At 35.9% G+C, this 22,415-nt stretch overlaps 2 protein-coding genes, 1 long non-coding RNA gene and 1 other non-coding gene across 4 annotated transcripts; 2 read left to right on the top strand and 2 right to left on the bottom strand.

Moving 5' to 3' along the window:
- The first annotated feature begins 3,633 nt into the window (after positions 1–3,633).
- Positions 3,634–8,009, top strand: LOC110799978 (60S ribosomal protein L19-3). Its single transcript, XM_022005263.2, has 5 exons — positions 3,634–3,832; positions 6,227–6,349; positions 6,732–7,045; positions 7,581–7,639; positions 7,729–8,009. The coding sequence occupies exons 1-5, from the start codon at positions 3,721–3,723 to the stop codon at positions 7,751–7,753; spliced, it is 633 nt and encodes a 210-aa protein (XP_021860955.1). The 5' UTR covers positions 3,634–3,720; the 3' UTR covers positions 7,754–8,009.
- Positions 8,010–10,144: 2,135 nt separating this feature from the next.
- Positions 10,145–12,209, bottom strand: LOC130459250 (uncharacterized). The gene is made up of 2 exons (XR_008918517.1): positions 11,237–12,209; positions 10,145–10,718 (listed from the first exon to the last, which is right to left on the bottom strand). It is a non-coding gene; the product is annotated as an uncharacterized lncRNA (long non-coding RNA).
- A 1,043-nt stretch (positions 12,210–13,252) lies between these two features.
- LOC110780069 (uncharacterized) lies at positions 13,253–16,318 on the top strand. Its single transcript, XM_021984502.2, has 8 exons — positions 13,253–13,729; positions 14,064–14,130; positions 14,223–14,262; positions 14,566–14,698; positions 14,858–14,929; positions 15,617–15,697; positions 15,866–15,927; positions 16,014–16,318. The coding sequence occupies exons 1-8, from the start codon at positions 13,448–13,450 to the stop codon at positions 16,090–16,092; spliced, it is 816 nt and encodes a 271-aa protein (XP_021840194.2). The 5' UTR covers positions 13,253–13,447; the 3' UTR covers positions 16,093–16,318.
- Positions 16,319–16,623: 305 nt separating this feature from the next.
- Positions 16,624–16,779, bottom strand: LOC130460419 (U4 spliceosomal RNA). The gene has a single exon (XR_008920291.1). It is a non-coding gene; the product is annotated as a U4 spliceosomal RNA (small nuclear RNA).
- Between the last annotated feature and the right edge of the window lie 5,636 nt (positions 16,780–22,415).

Genomic DNA, 22,415 nt, shown 5'->3' with positions numbered 1-22,415 from the left:
TACTGAATGCACGGTGAGGCCGTACTTAGGATTCGATTTAAAAATCCCGTGTTGACTTTGGGTGACTCGGGGTGATGGAGGCGGGGGACGAGTGGCCTGAAGTGGTGCAATACCACGCAAGGGGGGAAGGGTGTACCTTAATTGGGGTGATATTGGGCTATGAACTGACAGATGAAAGGGGATTGGTGTTATTCTTTGATGTTGGGCCACGTGAAAGGGAGGTGTTATATTTGGAATTTGGGCCTGGAATGGAGTGTGGGTTTGTGCAAGAGCTGGAGAGTGTGAGGGAATTGGATTAGAGTACGGAGCAGGTTGTACCGTAGAATCCCGCGGGTTGGGCGTGGCGGAGTGCTCAGGCCAACGGCCTAACCGCGGAGCAGACTGCCCATCAATTCGTGTTGCATAATTAATTGAACATGTTGTGGTGTTTTGCGGCCATAAAGGGTTAAGGAGTGGGATGGGCTCCGTGGACTGTACTGGGTGGGTTTGCAAAGGATTCTGCAGCTCGGGTTGGGTTGGAAGAGTATCACGGGTCCTATACTGTTGTAGTGGGCTCACAACTACACTGGAGTGCAAAGGAGGTATTGAGGTTTCCATAGGGGTTTGGTTTGGGACAGCTACACGGGGCCCGCTATATTGTTGCGGGCTCACAACCACACGAGTATTTTTCCTACATGTAGGAGGAGTGATGGGATCTAAAGATGAAGGTGCAATAGGTGGGCCTGGGACATGTGGATTGAGCCGCATAATACTATGCTTTAGGAGTGGTGAGTTATCATCATTTGTCAAAAAATTGTAACTTTTTAGACTATAATTACCTAAAGTACGGTATGTAAAATTAGTTTCGTCAAAAGTCACATGGCGAGAAATGATGAATTTATTAGTCGATAAGTCTAGGCACCTATAACCACAATGATTTGGAGGATAACCTAAAAATACACAAGGAGTGGATCTTGTGGCTAATTTATGAGGGGCCGTAGCCGCGAGATTAGGATAACAAAGACAACCTAAAACCCGAACATGATCATAGGAGGAGGTTTTATAAAAACAATGCCGGTGCAGGGGTTATGTGCTTAAGAGTTTTTGTAGGCAAAATATTTAGAAGATAAGTTGTAGTCTCTAAAGCATGATCCCAAGAAGATGGAGGAAGAGAGGCATGGAATAGTAATGTGAGTTTAATATTATTGATGGTGCAAATCATTCGTTCATCTTTACCATTTTGAGAAGATGTGTGTGGACAAGAGCACCTAAATATCATCCCATGTTTTGTTAGGTTATGATACATATGACAATACATAAATCATGCGGAAAAACCATAAAGCCAGGAAAGCATATTATTTACACATAATCATTTAGCATAATTTAGGAGCATACACTTTGTAGCGTGCCCTCCCTAGCTGCGCCCGAACCGAACAAGAACAAGTCTTTAGGACTCCAAGTGTCGTCCCTCCGTAGATAGTCCACAGTACGTCCGGATCCGCCTCAAGATTGACCAACTAGAATCGCCCTTAAGGTGCTAGGAATTTTCGGCTATTGTTATGCAAGTGTATGGCTGAATTTTCTTTCAAAAACTTACCCTTTGAATACTTCAATCGTACGTATAAATTATGACCCTAGGCCTTTATTTATAGAGGTTTGGAAAGGGAATTGGAATCCTAGTAGGATACGATTTAATTAAACTTAGAATCTTACAAGGACTCTAATTAAATAATCCTAACAGGAATAGGAATTTAATCACACACCAAATCCTAATAGATTTAGGAATTGTGCATGGACACAAGCACACACACGCACGGAGCCACGAGGGCGCCCGCACGCGTGCGCTCGGCCCACCCAGCCCACGCTGGGCAGTCTTGCCTTGGCGCGCTAGGCCTGCCTTGCGGTGGGCCTGGCGCTGCCTTGGGCTGGGCGTGCGCGCGTCCTTGCTTGCTGGGTGATGGCCTGGCTTTGTGCTGGGCCTTCGTCCGGCAGGCCTCGTCCGATGCTTATTCGTACGATACGCTTCCGATTAAATTCCCGGTTCCGGAATTCATTTCCGATACGAACAATATTTAATATTTCCGATTCCGGAATTACTTTCCGTTTCGAACAAATATTTAATATTTCCGTTTCCGGAATTATTTTCCGATTCCGATAATATTTCCGATTCTGACAATATTTCCGTTTCCGGTAATATTTCCGACTCCGACAATATTTCCATTTCCGATAATATTTTCCGATACGTACCATGTTTCCGTTTCCGGCAACATCTACGACTTGGATAATATTTATATTTCCGATACGATCCATATTTCCGTTTCCGGCAATATCATCGTTTCCGGAGTATTCATTTCTTGCTTGTGACGATCTCAGCTCCCACTAAAACCAAGATCCGTCGATTCCGAATATCCATAGATAGAGTATTTAATGCCATTAAATACTTGATCCGTTTACGTACTATTTGTGTGACCCTACGGGTTCAGTCAAGAGTAAGCTGTGGATTAATATTATTAATTCCACTTGAACTGAAGCGGCCTCTAGCTAGGCATTCAGCTCACTTGATCTCACTGAATTATTAACTTGTTAATTAATACTGAACCGTATTTATTAGACTTAACATTGACTGCATACTTGGACCAAGGGCATTATTTCCTTCATGTTTGACACAATTTAATTTAAACGGGTCATTATCAAACTCTCGATCGTGGACTTTGAAATGCTTTGTGGGTCGTTCGAATTGAGTGTGCGCATATGCTCTAAAATCAAACTACTCAGATAATAACATGTTTATATCAACAAAATCAATAAATATAGATTTGCCCCTTTATATATTCTTGTGAAATTTCACGTTGTGCGCATGTGAGACTGTGAGTGGTTTCATTAGAGTGAGATTTTGCCTTATCTCCTCCCTGCTCTCAAGCGTTGACTTACAAAGTTGGGTTGGTTGATCTAAGATAGATGCAAGTTAGTATTTTTCATCTTACCTTAAAAAAAAAAAAAGAACATTTGGGAGAAATATTTTTATCTCTTGATGTGAGAAATTCCTTCATATGTGTTTTTTTTTTTACTTTTTAATTGGTCTAGAAGTATTATACTATACGAGAATACCTAAGTTTGTTTGACCTTTTAATGGTATCTTACCTAAGAAATACATACACAGTAGTATATCTTACTAATGTGTTAAGTTTGTTTAAGTGTAAAAAAAAATCTATTTCTAGAAAGAGATCATTCTAAACTAAAAACACATAGTATTTTCATTTATACAAGCAACTAAATTCTTTGCATTAGCTTTGTTTTACAAAATTACAATATTCATAAGAAAAAAATTATTTTGTTGAAAATATTCATATAAACTATAACGTTGCATAAACACTAGTTGAAGTAAACCGAGCTCCTAAACACAACATTGTCTTCTACGTAGTACGTACATTGGACTCGTCCACCCGGATGCACCGTACCCGTAATAAATTGGAGGTCCATGTAGACTAAGGAGGAAGCTAGGGTGCCTAGATCCGTTTACATTCAGTATACTCCATATTTGAAACCCTTCATAATAAGTCCGAAAGCCCAGACTAAAAAACCGCAATGTAAAAAGGGCCCATTAATCCGACATCGACAATCCCTAGTTAGGGTTTCAGTGGGATTTGGCGTTAAAACATCAAAAACCTCCTCACTCTTAAAACTCTCAACCCTCGCCGCTTTCATCTCTTTTGCAGAAAGCTTCCGTCCGCAGTTGCAAAAATGGTGTCGCTCAAGCTGCAGAAGCGGCTCTCCGCTAGTGTCCTCAAATGTGGGAAGAAGAAGACTTGGCTTGACCCCAATGAAACCAATGAGATCTCCATGGCTAACTCGAGTAACTACCTTTTCCCTTTCTTCTCACTCTCTTCTTTCGATTCAAGCTTCTTTCATTTCTTCATGTTTTGGTTTACTGATTTATCGAGTAATTACAACATTTTAGAGATTTCTGTTAAATCCTAGAAATTTGTTAATCTATGTTGATAATGATGTTGAATGAGCATTTAGAGTGGATGCAATCGAATTAATTCGATTTAAGGTCGACCTAGTGAAATAATCTCACCTTTTTAGGGTTTCGAGGGTTTTATTTATTAATGGGAGTAGAATTAGGGTTTAACTATCGCACTTAGTTCTTCCTGGAATCAATGTTAGTGATTTCTAGGATTTTATCTGTGCGTAAATTGAATTTATCTGTCTTTATTTTACTGAGCATTTCTTTTTAGGATTTGCTCTTATTTTTGAAAGATAAGACATTCTGTATATTGCTTATGTTTTTCGCTGATTTGGTTGCTGAAGATGCATGTTTTCGGCATATTGTATTAGTTAGGAGAAGTTGATTTTTGTTTCTAATAATATAGGACCTGAAATTGGCTAAAACACTACTGGAAATTGTAAAGCCTTTCCTTTATTCTTAAATAAAGTTGTAAGATCAGCATTTTTATGATGCTGTAAGTTGATTGTATGTTTTGAAAACCCCTTATACATTAAGCTTAAATATATGTTATCTGTTACCAAAATACTCGTAATGTGCTAATACAAAACCTGCCTTTCCTTATTTTATTGAGATGCATGTTATTGAGTATTATTTTCTCGCACTTAAATATTCTTGAAATTGTTTTGAAAGTATGATTTCTGAGATATTGTTAGTGCATATAAGCTATCCTCTCTGCTTGAGCTATCTCTTTGGGCAATGGGGATTTGCTCCAATGATATTGGATTACATTGTATTATTGAATTCTAGGGAACCCATCTTTGCCTGCCCTTTATTATTTCTCCATTTATATTTTTGGTGACTGCCTCAATTCGCATTGGAGTGTCTGTTGGGGTTCCTTATAGTTTATCATATATATAGAATATAGTGAATATACAAAACCTGCTTGTTCTTCGTTTATTGAGATGCATGCTATTACATTCTCGCACTTAAATATTCTTGAAATTGTTTTGAAAGTATGATTTCTGAGATTTTTTTAGTGCATATAAGCTATCCTCTCTGCTTGAGTTATCTCTTTGGGCAATGGGGATTTGCTCCAATGATATTGGATTACATTTTTATTATTAAATATCAGGATAACCTTCTCTGCTTGCTTGCCCCTTTATGTTCTTCCCCATTCACATTTTTGAACTGCCTCAATTTGCAATGAAGTTTTAACTTTTTAATTCTTCTTGTCGTTTTGAAATCGTTGTTTTTGTGATGTTATAATATTTATCTATGTATTGTACTATAATCATGTCTTTTTTGGATGGGGGGAGGTGTCTTAGGTATCTTTTGTTATGTTTGCTATTATCTTCTCTGCACTTAGTTATTCTTGGAATCTTCTTAAAATCATGATTTCTGAGATGTTTTTGTGCATACAAAGATATCCTTTCTGCTTGAGCCTTCTCTTTGGGTAATGGATATGTGCTCCAATGTAATAGGATGACATTGTTTGTTTGTGAACGTTATGAGAAAATTCTTCTTTTGCCAGCCTTTCATTCGTCCCTTCAGTTCTATTGCTGGTTATTGCCTAAATCGCCAAAGGAGGATCTGTTGCCAGATATAGATTTTATTAGTTACCTCTTTCAGATGTTTGCAATCATCTTCTCTGCACTTAGTTATTCTTGGAATTGTCTTGAAATTATGATTTCTGAGATGTTTTAGTGCATATAGTGATTTATCCTTTCTGCTTGAGCCATCTCTTTGGGCAATGGATATGTGCTCCAATGTAAATGGATGACATTTTGCTCGGTAAGTCATGAGAATTGTCTTCTCTTGCCAGCCTTTTGTTTGTGCTGTCATTAATGCCTTAATCTTCTATGGAAGGTCTGTTGAGTGTCTTAAGTATGCTGGTATTGGTTGTATATAGCTATTATGCAGATGTATAGGATTGAATTTTGTCTGCTCGAGCATTCTCTACTCTTTTGGAAGTTATCCTTTTATATGTTGTCTTTTTAAAGATTAGTTTGTTTAATAGGCCTTTCTTGTGTCTTTCCCGGTTCAAGTTTCCTGTCAAACTTTGAAGTTATAAGCTATTGATGTACCCTTTATCACTGTAAGGTGAATATTAATGGTTGGATGGGACATTTTTAATATCTAATGTGTACTCTAGAGGTAATTTACATGACATTTGTGACTCTTACTAGGTATAATGTATTTGTATTTGTTTAAAGGTAGTTTTTCCAATGGAAAGTATTTTTGTCATATAGTTGTTGGTTGCTCAAAACTGATGACTAACTTGTATCTGATTCTTTTCAGGACAAAACATTAGAAAGCTTATCAAAGATGGATTTATCATTAAGAAGCCATCAAACATCCATTCCCGTTCCCGTGCTCGCCGCATGAATGAAGCAAAGAGAAAGGGGCGTCACTCTGGCTATGGTATGTGTTGATACAGTAGTTGTCATCTTCAAGACTATCATTGTGGTCCTTATCCTGATGCATATTTTCCAAAGATTTTATGCAAAATGCTTTTCATAAATAAGTATAATAAATTGATCGGTTGAGGTTTTACTGATATGAGTAGGTGATACTTCTGGCATGATGGTTAATAATTTAGTGCTTAATGCTACAATTTTACTTAAAAAGACAGAACTTCCGGCCTTTTCAGACTGTTAGATGGTTCTTGCCAATTAAATGTTTTATTTTTTGAAAAGTTGTATAAACCAGCCTGATCAAAATAGAATGTTGCACTAGTTTTCTGTCCTAGTTATATGCATAGGTTTTCTTTGACAATTATGTTATTCTTTGAAATTGATCACAGGTAAACGTAAGGGTACCAGGGAGGCTAGGTTGCCTACAAAAGTTCTCTGGATGAGGAGAATGCGTGTACTAAGGCGCTTGCTCCGTAAGTATAGGGAGTCCAAGAAAATTGACAAGCACATGTATCACGATATGTACATGAAGGTTAAGGGTAATGTCTTCAAGAACAAACGTGTTCTGATGGAGAACATCCACAAGTCAAAGGCTGAGAAGGCAAGAGAGAAGACCCTCTCTGATCAGTTTGAGGCTAGGCGTGCCAAGAACAAGGCTAGCAGGGAGAGAAAGATTGCAAGGAGGGATGAACGTCTTGCTCTGGTGAGACCTTCTTTGTCATAAACTAACTTGATTCCCCCTATCTTAAAAATGATCTCTTACATTATTGTCTGTATTCAATAGTATGTTCTGAATTTAAGGATTGCTTAGTGAAAATCATGTTAGTTCCTTATTTTTGAAGGGGGTGAGATCATTTGATGATTGTCTCTTAGATTTAGCTGAGTAAAATTTTTTGGGCTACAGTTTGTGGTAGCTGTAACGTAATTGATAATTTGTCATGTTGCCCACACACCAAAATACAAAGATACTGCAAGCAATCAAAATAACAAACATTGATATCCATGTGAAGATTTAACTTGTAAATTCCAGAAAACATGATGGGGCATTAAGTCACGTTTTATATCTGCCTGTTTGAAAAGGCGAATGGTTATCTAACAAGATGTTGCGGGAGGTATGAGTCAGTAGCAGTCCAACAACTTATTTAAATGGCTTTCAGAACTGTGTATTAATTCCTCCCTCGTAATGTATTTCTTGAAAATTTTCATTTCCTAAAATTGACATTTACTTCTTTATGCAGGGACCAGTAGAGAAAGCACCAGCTCCAGCACCAGTAGCAGCAGCTCCAAAGCCCGCAGAGTACGTAAACCTCAAACCTATTTTTGTCTTGCCGTCTGATATATAATTCAGTCTGTCTTATAAATTTCTGTAAATGATCAATCTTGCAGGCCAACTAAGAAATCCAAGAAGTGAAGCAGTGTTATTGAGTAGCTTTTAAGATTCTGTTTTCATTGGAGCAACTCTGTTAAGACTTGGTAAACTAGATTTGCAAATTTTTGTCTCTGAAGAAAGTTTTTTTTCCATTTTATTTGATTGCAAGACGAACCAATTCCGTTTGCCATGTTTGACTGCACAGTTTCGGTAAATTTGGTAATCTTTAGGAATTTACTTCAGGAAAATTTGTGTCTTACACTTATTGGTTATATATGAGTTTTAATGCTTAATGCCAGTATTGCATTTTCTAGTTGTCTGGTAACGGTAATGTGCCTGGTTGATCAAGCTGATTATTTCAGACAGTTAATTGATACCTGGTTGGTGCAAGTTAGCTGTTATGGCGCTATTCTGGTGCCAGTAAATTCTTGGAAAGTTAAACATCCATACTCCCTAGTCGTTTGCATTGTAGTTATCTTGGATAAGTTTTGTAGAGATTATAGTAATACATGTTCATTATATGAATATTCTGTCAAAATTTAGAACGTGTTTATGTGTTTCTGAATGTGCTAAATGAACTTGGGAGAAGATTAATTACAGTTGTTAAATATGCGAATGAAGAGCTTGTCCAATAGTACAACGTAAAACAAGAGATGATACCAAGTGAAGTAGCTTATTCTGTAAAACAAATGTGATAATACACAAGCACCGCCTCGCAGGATCTTTCATAGGATCATAGCTTATTTATCCATGATGATAATTCAGCTGCTTCAACTCCAAAGCTTGACCTGCATCAAACTTGTTATTATAGGGAAACTCATGACTTGAGCCAACCCCGATTCTTTTAAAGTGTTAGGGGTAAACTATCTGGACTCCTACATTCGGAAATTGGAATACTTTCCATTAAACTATCACAGTAACACGATAATACTTTGTATATACTATCTCTGTTTCAAAATAATATGGATATTTTGACTTTTGACATTATTCACAAATTTCAAGTTGTTTTGAAATAATAGGGACACTTTGACTTTTGATATTATTCTCAAATTTCAAGTTGACTATCATTTGTGATTTATGGGCAATGAAAAATATAGTTGTGGGGTTTTGGAATATTAATTTTTTTATAACTTCTATGAATATAGAATTAGAATTATTAATGTCCAAACATTTACATTGGCAAGCGTGAAAAGGTAAACTGTCTCCATTATTTCGAAACGGATAGAGTATATAATGTTATCATAATCTTTTCTAATTTTATCTAAATGTTGCAGCGATTGACACCTTGATTGTATTCAGTGGCGGTGCAGAAAATATGTGTTAAGGGTTCGAAAAATTAAAACATAAGTCATTTTTTGTGCAAACGTATGTTGGCAGATTTTATTGACTTTTATGTGCAAATAATAGGTTTTATACATACTGTAGTACATAAGATAAATATTTTTTAAAAAAAGTTTCAAAGAAAAGAATAAAACAAAATCTTTTTTTCTCTAGAGCATTAGATAATTTCAAAATTTGAAAGAAATTTAGTAATAGGAATATATAAAAATTTGTATTTATTAAAAGTTTTAAACTATTGCTACTTTGTGTAAGAAACAAAATATTAGTCCAACTAAAACAAGAAAGAAAAATATATCAAAGGTCCAAAATGCCTCTTGCTTGGACTCGAACCCGCGACGTGTAAGCAACAAAATGGAATTAGAGACCTCCCGCTTCGACCAATGTTCCAACCTACATATCTTGTCTAGTTGCAGCGCTGAAACGTATATAACTATTTAATAGTCTCAGAAACTATTTAACGCTTTTTTCCCAGGCCAGTACGGGTTCAGCTGAACCCGGTGAACCCGTACTGGTACCGCCACTGATTGTATTGGTCTACAACAATACAAATATTTATTTAAAGGCGGTGTACAATATATATTGTATACCGGAGTAAAACTTAAGATATAATGTTTGAAAGTTATCTCGTATACCGTAAAAATTATTGGTTTATTAGTGATGTACAATATTGTACTTCCTCCGTCTTTTAATACTCGCAACGTTTGGAATTTTGCCACTATTCATATAATCTACTTTGACTATTCTTAGTGCTTTTTATATAAGATAAAACATAGTCATGTGAGATCTTGTTAGATTCGTCTCAACGTGTATTTTCAAAATATTAACTTTTTATAATTTTTGCATAAAGAGAATTTAAGATATAAATGATCAAAGTTGTGCATTGGCATGCGTGAAACTAACAAACGTTGCGAGTATTAAAAGACGGAGGAAGTATATTAGAGTAAAATTTAAGTTTAAATGTTTAAAAGTTATCTCGGTATACAGTAAAAATTATGCATTTATTAGTGATTATTTTTTACGTTTTAAAAAAAAATGTCACATCAAATCACTAATAATGTGTACAATTAACTATATAACCCTTTAAAATGTGTGTCCATTAAAAGAAATTTATAATATAAAAATTCATCAAAACATGTTAAAAGTTACCGAATTGTGCGTAAAAATTATCCGATATGCAATAAATTTATAGTACACCTCGTACATGCAAGGAGGAAGTATTTACACATATCAGATATGTGTAACCCAACGCATATCAGACCCAAAAGAAAAGATAAATTAAAAAATAAAGTGATTTTGGGGGGAAAATGAAATTGAATAGTGAAAGACAAATGACATTTCTGCCAAGTTGGACCATGTGACGTGGAAAGAAGGTAGCTTCACCCCAAAACAAAATCTGCCTCCTTTCCCCCAAATCGTCTTCTTCTTCCCCAATTCACTTGTTCTTCTTCTTCCCCAATTCACCTTATCTGCATCAATTCTAACCTATTGATGAACAAAAACAAACAAATTTAAACCACAATAAAATTCGCTTCCGAAAATCTGCCTCCTTTCCCCCAAATCGTCTTCTTCGTCCCCAATTCACCTGTTCTTCTTCTTCTCCAATTCACCTTATCTTGTAAAACTGGACGGAATAATATTTTTGCGATGAGTTCGAGAGAAATAGATGCTGAAATTGGACGATTATCATGTTAAATATAGTTGCATTCCACAATTTAGATAGTGCCATTCCAATTAAGAAAGTACCATTTATACTTTATAAAGTACCATTTCAATGTATAAAGTACCATTTCTTTTTAAAAAAACTACCATTCATATTTACAAATTCAACGTCATTTTACCTGTGAATTAATTAAAATAATCGAATTTAACCAAAAATAATGGATTTAACCTGAATTAATTAACAAATTAGCATGGTTTTCACCTTCATTAAATAACAAATCATCATAGAATTTAAATGAATCTTGGACTTTCAGATTATTTAATTCCGGATTCTTTGGAATAATCAAATCCAAGACATTACAACACCAGAAATTATTTTACAAATTTGAAAAAAATGAACCCCCAATTAAACTACTACTATATTGACAATTTTGGTTTCTAGAACTTGAGATCCAAATAACTTAAAATAAAACAATTACAAATTATAAAAACTAAATAAATTATACATCAAATTCAATGACATACCTCAATTAAGCAAGATCCAAGTAAAACATCCAAAAACGAATCGAAATCGAGCAAGAACAACGACAAATTTTCACCAGAAAAATAGGGGATGAGAGGGAGGAGAGAGAACGGCGGAGAACACAAGGAAGGAAGGTGAGAGTTTATGCCACGCTGGAACATGTGTTTCCCACAAACAACTCCTTCATGGATCCAACTTACCACATCAGCATTTTCAAAATGCGAATGAAATGACAATATTACCCTCTGATATGTTTTTGTAATGCATGTCGGACAGCCGCTACGCCACCCTCTACATGCAAGACCTTTTGCTAAAGGACACTTATCCGAACCAGGTTCGTACAAATATAAAAATGTTCAAAATTTACAGTCTCGATAGATTAATGATTTTTTATCCCTCTGGAGCGGTAGAAACAGAGAGGTATTTATAGCCTCGGAAACAGTTTTGATTTTAATTTGTGGTTTTCAAAAGTGTGGAATTCATTTGGACTTGCTATGTGGTTATGTCCAAATTTGAGGATTAAGGAAGCCAACGGACTGGTTTTAGATTATAGGAGTAGGGAGGTGATTAAAACTCGTGTCTCTTCCTCCTACAAAGAGTGGTTTTTAGATTTTGGAAGAGAAGATGCCTCGGTTGTCATCAAAGAGGACTCGTTATCCTTTGTTGGTGGTCTTGGCTCTAAGGGTATTTCAGGCTTTAGGACGAGGGGATGAGTATATGTGTAGAAGAAAGGTTTGGTATTCATGTGTCTTGGTTGGTAGTTGGTCATTGAGGTTAACTATTGTTAACTATCAATTTAGGTTAGTAATGAGTTTCATTCTCATTGCTTTAGTGTTGCTCCCCATTCAAGGTCTCATAGCATGCTATACGAGTCATCTTTTGGTGGCTCTTGTTGTTTGTGAGCAAATCACCTTGCTCACTTGGTATGTCCAACCAAGTTGTGAATTTTTTATTCTCCCGCTTCTTTCTTTGTTTTCCAAGTTTCACAGGTTTTCAAGTGACCCTCTTAGTATTAACTACTCCAACTTAAACTTCATCTTCTATAAGGAAATCACCGCCAACAGTGGAAACGGGACACTGGTAATATATCTTTTAGTACGCTAGCACCTATTTGGTGTTGTGAGCAAATTCTTGTCAGCACACAAGGACCAACAGAAGAAGAATTTACTACCTTTATTACCTTGTTTTTAAGTTGGTGTAATAAGTTTAGCTTGCTTTAGTTTGTTGGTGTAATAAGTGAACTTTGTTTAAAGTAATGCAAATTGAGCTTATGTGTGTGGGTGTGGGGGGAGGGGACCCTTATGATGGATTTTGGTTGATTTTAAAAATTAATTTTTTTTAACCTTTCCGTTTTTGTATTGAAATAACGTGTAAAAAGGGTTAAAGAGTAAAAAATGTAGGGGTGTACGAGGTCCGGGTTGGTGCGATAATGGAGATAATGTCTTGTTGTTGAAAATGCAATCATTCTGCTATTTTCAAATGCTTTAAAGCGCGAAAATACACTTGTGGGCTTTGTTCTAATGTGATTTATAGTCAACCATTTTTTTGAATGTCGCACAAACATATAAAACAGTCAAGTCATGGTCTTAGTAACGTCTATTTTATTGTTTTAATTGCAATACTACATGATGATGTTGAGATTATATGGCGTTTAGAGATAATATAACTAATATGAATACTTTCAAAAAACTTGTTAACCGTCTTTACAAATTTTGCCTTCAAAGATCTAATTTGAAATCGGTAAAAGTTACATAATCATGAATAAATAGGGTTAGATTTAGTGATTGAAAGCTCTACTTTTCCCCTGTAAGGCTGTAACACATGAGGGGTTCGATTCTCATCTCTTGCAAGATGAATCCTCATATTTTGCCCTCTCCTTACAAGAGAAGTTTTGTCTTACCTTACAAAAAGTGAACGAGTACTAAATTTATGACAACCAAAAAGGCAAAACCCCACGTTAGCTACTCTTGTTGGAATCTGATTTTCATCACTTTGTTGATTTCGGCACCCATTTTGTGCTCGAACTGTGGATGCGCTATGATCATTTCCGCTCTTGGTACATATTCACATGACTAATTACCCCTTAGATTCTTAGAGCCTTATGAGCCTCATCTTTCTAACCAAAATCCCAACCTATCTCTCTCTCTCTCACTTCCTCTGACCTCAAAAACTCAACAACAAAAACTTCAAAAATTGCACAAATTCAAACAAAAATGGGCATAAGCAACACTCTATATCCCACAATGACAACCCTTCCAACCTTCTCCCACACAACATCTTCATCCAATCCTCAATCACTACCATTTCCAGTCACACTCACTTCCAAGCCATTTATAAATAATCATTCACAACTTTCTCTCTCTTCAATCTCTCTCTCAAGAAGGATTTTCCTTCCTTCAGTTTCAGGCATTTGGGATGCTTTAACTGGTGGCTCCAACTACAATCCCCGTGAAGCTGCTCTTGCCATTCGCCGCGGTATGCAGCTTTTTAGACAGGTATGTTGCATATACAGGAGCACGCACAGTTGTCCCACATTGAAGAAAAATATCCATTCGTATATATTCATTTATTCAGTTAATTTTAGTGAACAGTGGGATGTTAGTAGAATGTTGATTGATACTCTCTCCATTCTATATTAATTACTTTACATTAGTCAAATCTCATGTATTAATTACTATAGCATGGAAAGAGTATTGTTCTGCTACATTTTGATTTTTTTTTTTTTTTTTCCTTTCTTTTTTGGTTATTAATGTTTTAAATTTTTATTTTTTTTTCTTTCTATTTTGGTTATTAATGTTTTAAATTTATTGGTTATGTTGATTTGTGAAGGGTGATATTATTGGGTCTGTTGCTGAATTTGACAAGGCAGTTGAGCTTGATCCACGTCAAAAGGCATGTATGTCGTTCAATTGGAATTTAACTAGTTTTCTATCTGTAATTATATAAAAGATTTCTATTAATAACTTTGTCAATGTGGGAATCATTTAGATCTTTGGCAAAGAGGACTGTCTCTATACTATCTAGACAGGTATTACCTGCTTAACATAAATCCTTATTTTGTATACAGAAACGTGTTCTTCTAATATCAATATGATAGCTAAATGATGATTATGAAAAAATTCTGTTAGCGGTAAGCTTTGCGCTTGTGGAATATATGCATTAGTGTAACACACTAACACCATATAGTCATGTTATTTTCTTACTTACACTTAAACTTTAGGGGGTAAATTATGGCAATATAAAGAAAGAAATGCAGAATTAAATATGTAATATTAGTGCATTTGGTGTACTCTTGGGGTGACTTTTGAGGTATATTAAATGCTTTTGGTAGGTTTGAAGAAGGAGCGGAGCAATTCAGGCTAGATGTTGCTCAGAATCCAAATGACACAGAGGAGTCTATTTGGTGTTTCCTTTGTGAAGCTCTGCTTTATGGGGTTGACGAAGCTAGGAAACGATTTCTTGTGGTTAGTCTATGAACACTGCTGTTTTAATTTCCTTGATCAATGTAATCGTGTGTTTTCTTGATGCAAAACAGAAAGCATCCCCAATTATGTTTACTGTGTCTGTTTCCTAGAAAAGAGTAACAGATTTCTTAAAAACCTTGCTTTCGGGCATTTTCTCAGGTTGGTAGAGATCCAAGACCGGTGATGCGTCAAGCCTACGAAATGTTCAGAGATGGTGGTGATCCTCAAAAGGTGCTAACTACAGTTTACTTAATGTAGCTATTTCATCTTGATGTTTGCCAATAGCTAAGATTGTCCTGGAACATTAACATTATTGTTACTTGTCATATCATTACTAAAATAAGATCACTTGCTTACCCTAATATTAGGCTGCATTATGTTTCCCCCATCAAGCTGTTTGTGTAATTTCTTCTTGGTAACTGGTTATGTGAACATCGTCAGAACGGCTTGCTTGATATTCCTGCATGTCATCAGTTCATCACTCCGTAGAGCTAGATCGAAGGTAACTTCAGAGCTTGGAATTTCAGAGGTACAGACTTTCAGGAGTTGTGTAAGATCAGAAATTTGAAGGGAGAGCAAAAAAAGAATTGGAATGTATTCCAGTTAAGAACTTAAGATTTTAAATTGGCGATGTATACACTACTCTTAGAAAAGAAACATGGAAACTGAACTCATAAGTACCTGCTAGGACAGTTCATTAAAAAATCAGGGTGGTGCATAACTACAAATCTTTGTTTAGTCCCGAAAGACATTTCTAAAGTCCTTCAAGTCTGGTGCAATTATTAGAGATTAACAACTTATTTTGTTACTGTCTTGGTAATACTCAGGGTGGTGCTTTATTCAGATTGGTGGAAGATAGATATGTGATCGGATTGTGTTCTTGTCTAATACACTAATTGTTGGTTTCTTTCTTTAAAGCTGGCTGATACATTCTCAAGCAGTCGAGATGGTGAATACTTCTATGCATTTCTGTATGCTGGCCTCTATCACGAAGCACTGGTATCAAAATCCCTTTATACTCTTGTCATTCCTTCACAAAAACTCAGGACATTTTCAACTTTACGACAGTGAAATGTCCATGTTTTCTGTACACGCATTTCATGTGTGATTGATTTCGATGCTTGTACCAGTCTCATAACTAACTCAGCTAAGTTTCTGATTGTGTAGGGTGAAGAAGAAGCTGCTAAGAATTATATTGTTGCTGCATGCCAATCCCCTTATGCACAAAGGTTTAGCACCAAAACCCTGAATTACTTATATATGGACTGCTTTCTTTATATGTCATGTAAGTTACTTAATAAAATCTTCATTTCAGGTCTGACGATTACATGGCTTCTTTAGCCAAGGTCCACTGTATCTGTAGAAACTGGAGCTTAAATCAAACATCAACATGAGAATACATTTGGCCCTCGGAGTTTATCATTATAAACCCTCTTCCGGATTTCAGTTTCGATAAACAAGATAATGTAATAGGTTTGAGTGACAATTGAGAAACATATAAAAAGATCATGTAATGATGAACAGTATAGAGTATTCTTCGTATTATTTTACCTGTAATTACTAAATATGTAAAGGAGTCGGTCATGAATTACCAAAATATTGGTATTCCAAGTTTTGCAATCCCTCCTACAGTCTTGCACAAATTGATTACATAATGCAGTTGGCTACAACACTACAACACTAAACCGTCATCTAACAGTTACAATTTGCCAGCAGTTATCTACCAATTTGTTTTGACGATCCATAAACATACAAAAACAATAACCTTGTTCCCAGTATAAAATGATCAAAAAGATACCTAGCAATACTACAAATTTTAGACAATTTACAAAAATCATCAATATAAGTGCTGTAGTTTAGCCACAATGAGGCAACCTGGCAACTTTAAGCATCGCCAGGTTAAAAATTTAGACTAGGAATTGTAGAGCTTTACCCTCTTGTGAGGGAGCCCTTCCAGAAATTCTCGACGGTCAAAGGTCAAACCCAGGCCGAAGAGGGGGTTTGGAAATAGTTTTCAACCAGCAATTGACGCGCCTCGGTTATTACCTCACTAGCTGCGTCATTGCCCCAAGCGCAAAGATACCTTCTACTCCATTCTAAGTTGGTTTTTATATCTCTCGTTTGCTTGTAGCCTATAGTTTACTTTCGATGTGGGAAAAATAAATTATTAAGAAAATATCATTCCTTCTCATGGTTCACCAGTATCACCACCCATCCAACCGATTGTTGTTTGCTTTTTGATGGAGATCTATAAAAATGCATTTATTTGTTGCTCATTTCAAAAAAAATAAAAAAAATTACCCTTGATAATCGGTGTTTTAAAATTTCGAGACCCAATTAGCTCAGGCCTCTTAAGGCCGACCGATTTAACATCCCAACACTTGTAGATATTGACTTACAATTAGAGCTGGCAAATGTGTTGTGTCAGGTCGTGTTCATGTTCGTGTCGAATATAAACGGGTTGGAAAAGCTCAACACTACCCCAATCCATTTAATGAACATGTCGTGACGTGTTGACCCGTTTAACTAATCGTGTCGGAAATTCTTAACACATGCCCGTTTTTTTCGTGTCCGATTCATGTCATGTTGTCGTGTTTGTTCGATAAAGGTAGTTTCATTATAAAGTTTATAACATATTACATTAAATTATTGGTTGTTTTTTCTTAAGCGGATAAAGTCGGGTCAGTTTCGTGGTGAGAATCTCAACACTAACCCAATTCATTTAATTAAACGTGTTGTGCTGACCTGTTTAATAAAACGGGGCATAAACCTTTACACTAACCCGTTTTTTTTGTTTCCGATTTGTGTCATGTTATCGTGTCGTGTCAGATTTTGCCAACTCTACCAACAATGTTATCACGCGCTCCTATAAGCATTGAATAGTGACATGACTACTCACCTTATTTTTTAGCTATTGAATCCTCACAAACATACTCGACTATCTCTATTGTATTCCCTATTTGCACAACATTTGACTTAAGTATGGTAAATACTTTTATCGATAACTCACATGGGATAGCTCATTTTGTTGATTTTGTAACTTGCGCGTCGTTGGTCGACCACTCGGATGAGCTCCCCGACCGCTCAATTCACTTCTAATAATTTCTTGGCATAATCACATCGTAAGAGCAAACTCAAATGATGGTCATTGGCTAGAACCAGATGAGAGAGGTTGGAGTATTTGATTAAAAAATAGCCCGTATTGGTCATGTAAATTATCAAAAGAAAGTTGTCGAGAAATGTAATGACAACACATGCACTACATTAATAATAATTTAATACTTCGTATATTTTTTTACTATTTCAAAGAAAAGTTGTACCATTTTGTGTTGCTCCTAACACATAATTGTTGCGTCTTCTTAGTAACATGCATGCAAGAATCAACTTTTTTCCATTTCAAAGATAAGAGAGAAAATGACGAGCAAAATAAGTTTGGGCAACCATTAGATGTCTTTGAACATTTTTTACTAGTCTTATAAATTTGTGTTATTACATTTAAACCTGAAATAACACGTAAAAATTACAATATTATTGCGATGCGTGCAAATATAAGAAACATATAGGTTAAATAAATTCTAACGCATATAAACATATTATTTAAAATGGTAAAAATTTATTTAATGGGCTAGATTGATTAAAATGCTTATTTGAGTTTTTCCTATTGGGTAGGTTGTCATTATATTCTATATTTATTAAGTCTGGATGGTATTTTAATAATCCAAAGGGGCACCAAAAGTGAATTTACTAAAATAACATCAGCTCTTCACTTATATAATAGAGATCCCGTGGGTTAGGCCCTGTTTAAGTTCACCTTATTCTAGGTTCTTGTTACTTATATAATATTTAATCAGATCATATCAGAAAAAATAAGTTCATGTGAGATCAGACCAGATCACATTATTATTATATCAAATTCTAACAAAGTCAATCAAATTACAAAAAAATAGTGGGGAGCAGAAATACAATTTGGGCACCCACTCCTCTAGCTATAGCAAAACCCATATTGGTGAAGATATGAGCAGCAACACGAACCCCAATGTCTTGCGTCTTAGAGAACTTCTGAACTCGCTTCAGTAACGCAACGTCATACTTATCCAACCCCCCCAAGAAGAAAATGAGAAAGGAAGAAACCCATAACCAATTTCCTGACACCTTAATTCATACTTGTCCCACTTTCGATTAGCCGCATCAGACACAACCCGTCCCGGAAAAAAGTCAGACATCCCAAATTGTGTCAAAGGAGAAGATCCTGTCAAGTTAACACACACATCACACCCCCGATCCCATGAGTAGAGTAACACATCTGCAGGTATGAGAGCTCCATCGTTCCCTCCAGGCAATCCAATGTCAGCCTCTTTCCGTGCTGAAATCCCAGACCGGTAACAAACATCAACAAGAGTGTCCCGAACAACATTATGCCGATGTTTAATACCCATAATTCTAGCACACGACACCGCATTATCTCCGACGATATCCCCCGCAAAAACCCTAGAGCAAGCAGAACATGGTGCCGAAACAGAGAACAAAGGAACACCCAACCGGTAACACAACACACAACGGTAAGGCTTGGCGTTCATCGTCTGCCCCAGTCCCGATATGGGGACCGCCCAAAGCCAAGCAGAGGTGTGATCTCCCTGCTGCGACTTCCGTAATGCCGATTGTCGAGTAGATAAATATAAGGTGGATTCTGCATATGACATATTTCTTTATGAGTTTTGGGGCATCGACCTCACTAGGATTACTCAAAATGTAAGAATCCACAGTTCTATTAAATAGACTCAATGCATCTTCAAAGACTCGACAATGACCAACAATCCTAGCATGTTGCAGAAGATGTGTCTGCAAACCAACAGACTGTAGCCGAGAAGCAAGGAAAGCATAATGACGAACATCACCTGCGGAATAAACACCAAGCCCTCCAAACGCAAAAGGTAAGGTGGCAAGTCTCCATTGCCAATCGCCGAACCCAGGCCCCGAAGTAGTAATAATACGCTCCAGGGAAGATCGAAGTGCCCCATCGAATGTGCGTTGAGCCGCCTAAAAAATACAAGGAGGGCAAGTACACAAAGCAAAGTAGAGTTTGGAAACTCTGGTACATGCCCTAAGTAATAACAACTCCCACTGAGGATCATCAAGCTTAGCAACCTTATCCATAAGCGCAATAGTCTTGGTCATCCTCTACATCACAAGCTCACCGCTAAAAACGGAACTGGAACTGGTGAGACCACCAAGAAACTCAACCCCATGCAAAGGTCGAGCAATATTAGGGGGAAAGACACCCACAAGCCTACTTCGAAGGTCTTCTGTAGGCCATAAAACTTCAGTTTTTTCCACGTTGAGACCCGAAACACGGTCCTTCCTCCATAATCAACTACAGAACTTTCTCCAACACCAAGGTGTCACTAATAATAGTCTCGTCATCCAAATACCACGCCTGAAGACATACATCAAAAGAGTTTATGATCTTACACACCAGGGGTTGTAAAACCAAAGCAAAAAGCAGAGGACCAAGGGATCACCCTGCTGCACCCATTGAGACGACCATACGGTGTGCTCCCCATAATAATAATAATAATAATAATAATAATAAATAATAATAATAATAATAATAATAAATAATAATAATAATAATAATAATAATAATTATTATTATTATTATTATTATTATTATATGTTTATATCATTGTTATTATTACTATTATTTTATTACTACTATTGCTTTAATAAAAAAGAATGTTGTTGTCGGTGCAATTAAAATCTATTATTTAAGGCATAAAAAATTATTAACAAAACATTCAAATTCATCATGTCCAAATTAAAACTATTAAGTCCAGATCATAAACGATATGATCAGATCATGTCCATAACAGAACTGATTTTTACATATCAGAACCTCTATATATCCAGACCAGAACCGGTATGGTTAGATAATATCCAGACCATAACTGATATGTACAGATCATGTCTAGATCATGTTCAGATCTGCAAAGATCTTGTCTAGATCATAACCGATCCTTACAAATCATGTCAGATCCTTACAGAACCAATATGTTCATATTAGAACCGATTTGTACAAATCATGTCTAGATTAGAATCGATATGTCCAGATTAGAACTGGTCTAGATATCGACTGTACAGATTATGTTTAGATCATAATTGATCGAGATCATGTCCATATCAAAATTGATTTGTACATATCATGTCCAGATCAGAACTAGTCTATACAGATCATGACCAGATCATAACTGATCTATACAGATCATGTCCAGATCAATTAGATCAGAATTGATATTTATAGATCATGTTCAAATCAATATCGATATACACAGATCATGTCTAGATCAGAACCCATACGTGTAGATCATAACCCATACGTACGTGTAGATCATAACCCATATATTCGAATCGATCTATCTAGACCATGTCTAAATCTATACTGATTTGTCAAGATCATGTCCATATCAAAACCCATATGCCTAGATCATGTCTGTATGTCCAGATCATGTCCAAATTTGAATCGACCTATTTCGATCAAAATGGATTTGTCCATATCATGTCCAAAATCAGAACTTGTCTGTACGGATCATGTCCAGATCAAAACTGTTATGTATAGGTCATGTCCAGATATATACTGATTATGTCCATATCAGAACCGGTCTGTCCAGATCATATATAGATCAGAACCAAATTTGTACATGCATATCATCCCCATATCATAACCGATATGTACAGATCATATCCAGATCAGACCTGATGTATGCAAATCATAATTGATCTATATAGATAATGTCCAGGTCTATCTAATATAATGAATAGTTAAACCATGAGCAAAGTCAAATAAATAATAACAATATTATAAATTTGTGTAACATTTATTTTACACGTAAGTCGTTTAATATTAATAAATGTAGATTTTTGTTAAAACTTAATTCTGAAAAATTAGATTAGATTAGATCAGACCATCATATCATACCAGACCAGGTCAGAAAAAATAAGTTCAGAACAGATCAGATCATAAAAAATAAGTTAAGATCAAATTAGATTAGATCAGATCAGATTAGGAGAAATAAGGTGAACTAAACGGGACCGAGAGAAATGATTGTTATTTGATGAACGAAGTGGATAACTTTGCTTTAATTTGTTATGGAGCATATAGCTTTGACATGGTAAATATGTGACAAAATTAATTATTCTCATGATGGTACTTCCATTACTAATGATGGATGAAGGCTACAACATGACTATATTCCCAAGTTTTAATAGGATGAGATTGTATTATTATTATAGAAAATTAAATTCGTATTATAGATTAGATGATGCAAGTGTTATATTATGAGGCCCTCAATCATAGGCCATATCAGCATATTCGTGGGTGATGAAGCATAACATATTTGGATATTCTTATCCTTGCCCCCAGCCGATGGTATATGCAAAAATGGCACCACAAGATCCTATAGTCCTATGAGACCTATTAATCTCAACTACACTTTATGGTCAAAATCATATACCAAAATACGAGTATGCATTTAAGTATTATCATACCAAAACACGATTTTGATCTCGTGTTCACTACAAAACTAATTTTGATAAGTATCCCACACTATTAATTCTTTATTTGTCTTTTAGTTTATCACAAAAAAGAAGTTCACTTATAGATACAAATAGAATCGTGCATACCAAAATTCATAATTCTTCTAAGATCATGTCCAAAGGATGT

Source organism: Spinacia oleracea, chromosome 4 (genome assembly GCF_020520425.1).
Source record: "Spinacia oleracea cultivar Varoflay chromosome 4, BTI_SOV_V1, whole genome shotgun sequence".
Lineage (NCBI taxonomy): Eukaryota > Viridiplantae > Streptophyta > Magnoliopsida > Caryophyllales > Amaranthaceae > Spinacia > Spinacia oleracea.
This window is presented reverse-complemented; position numbering and strand designations above follow the sequence as displayed.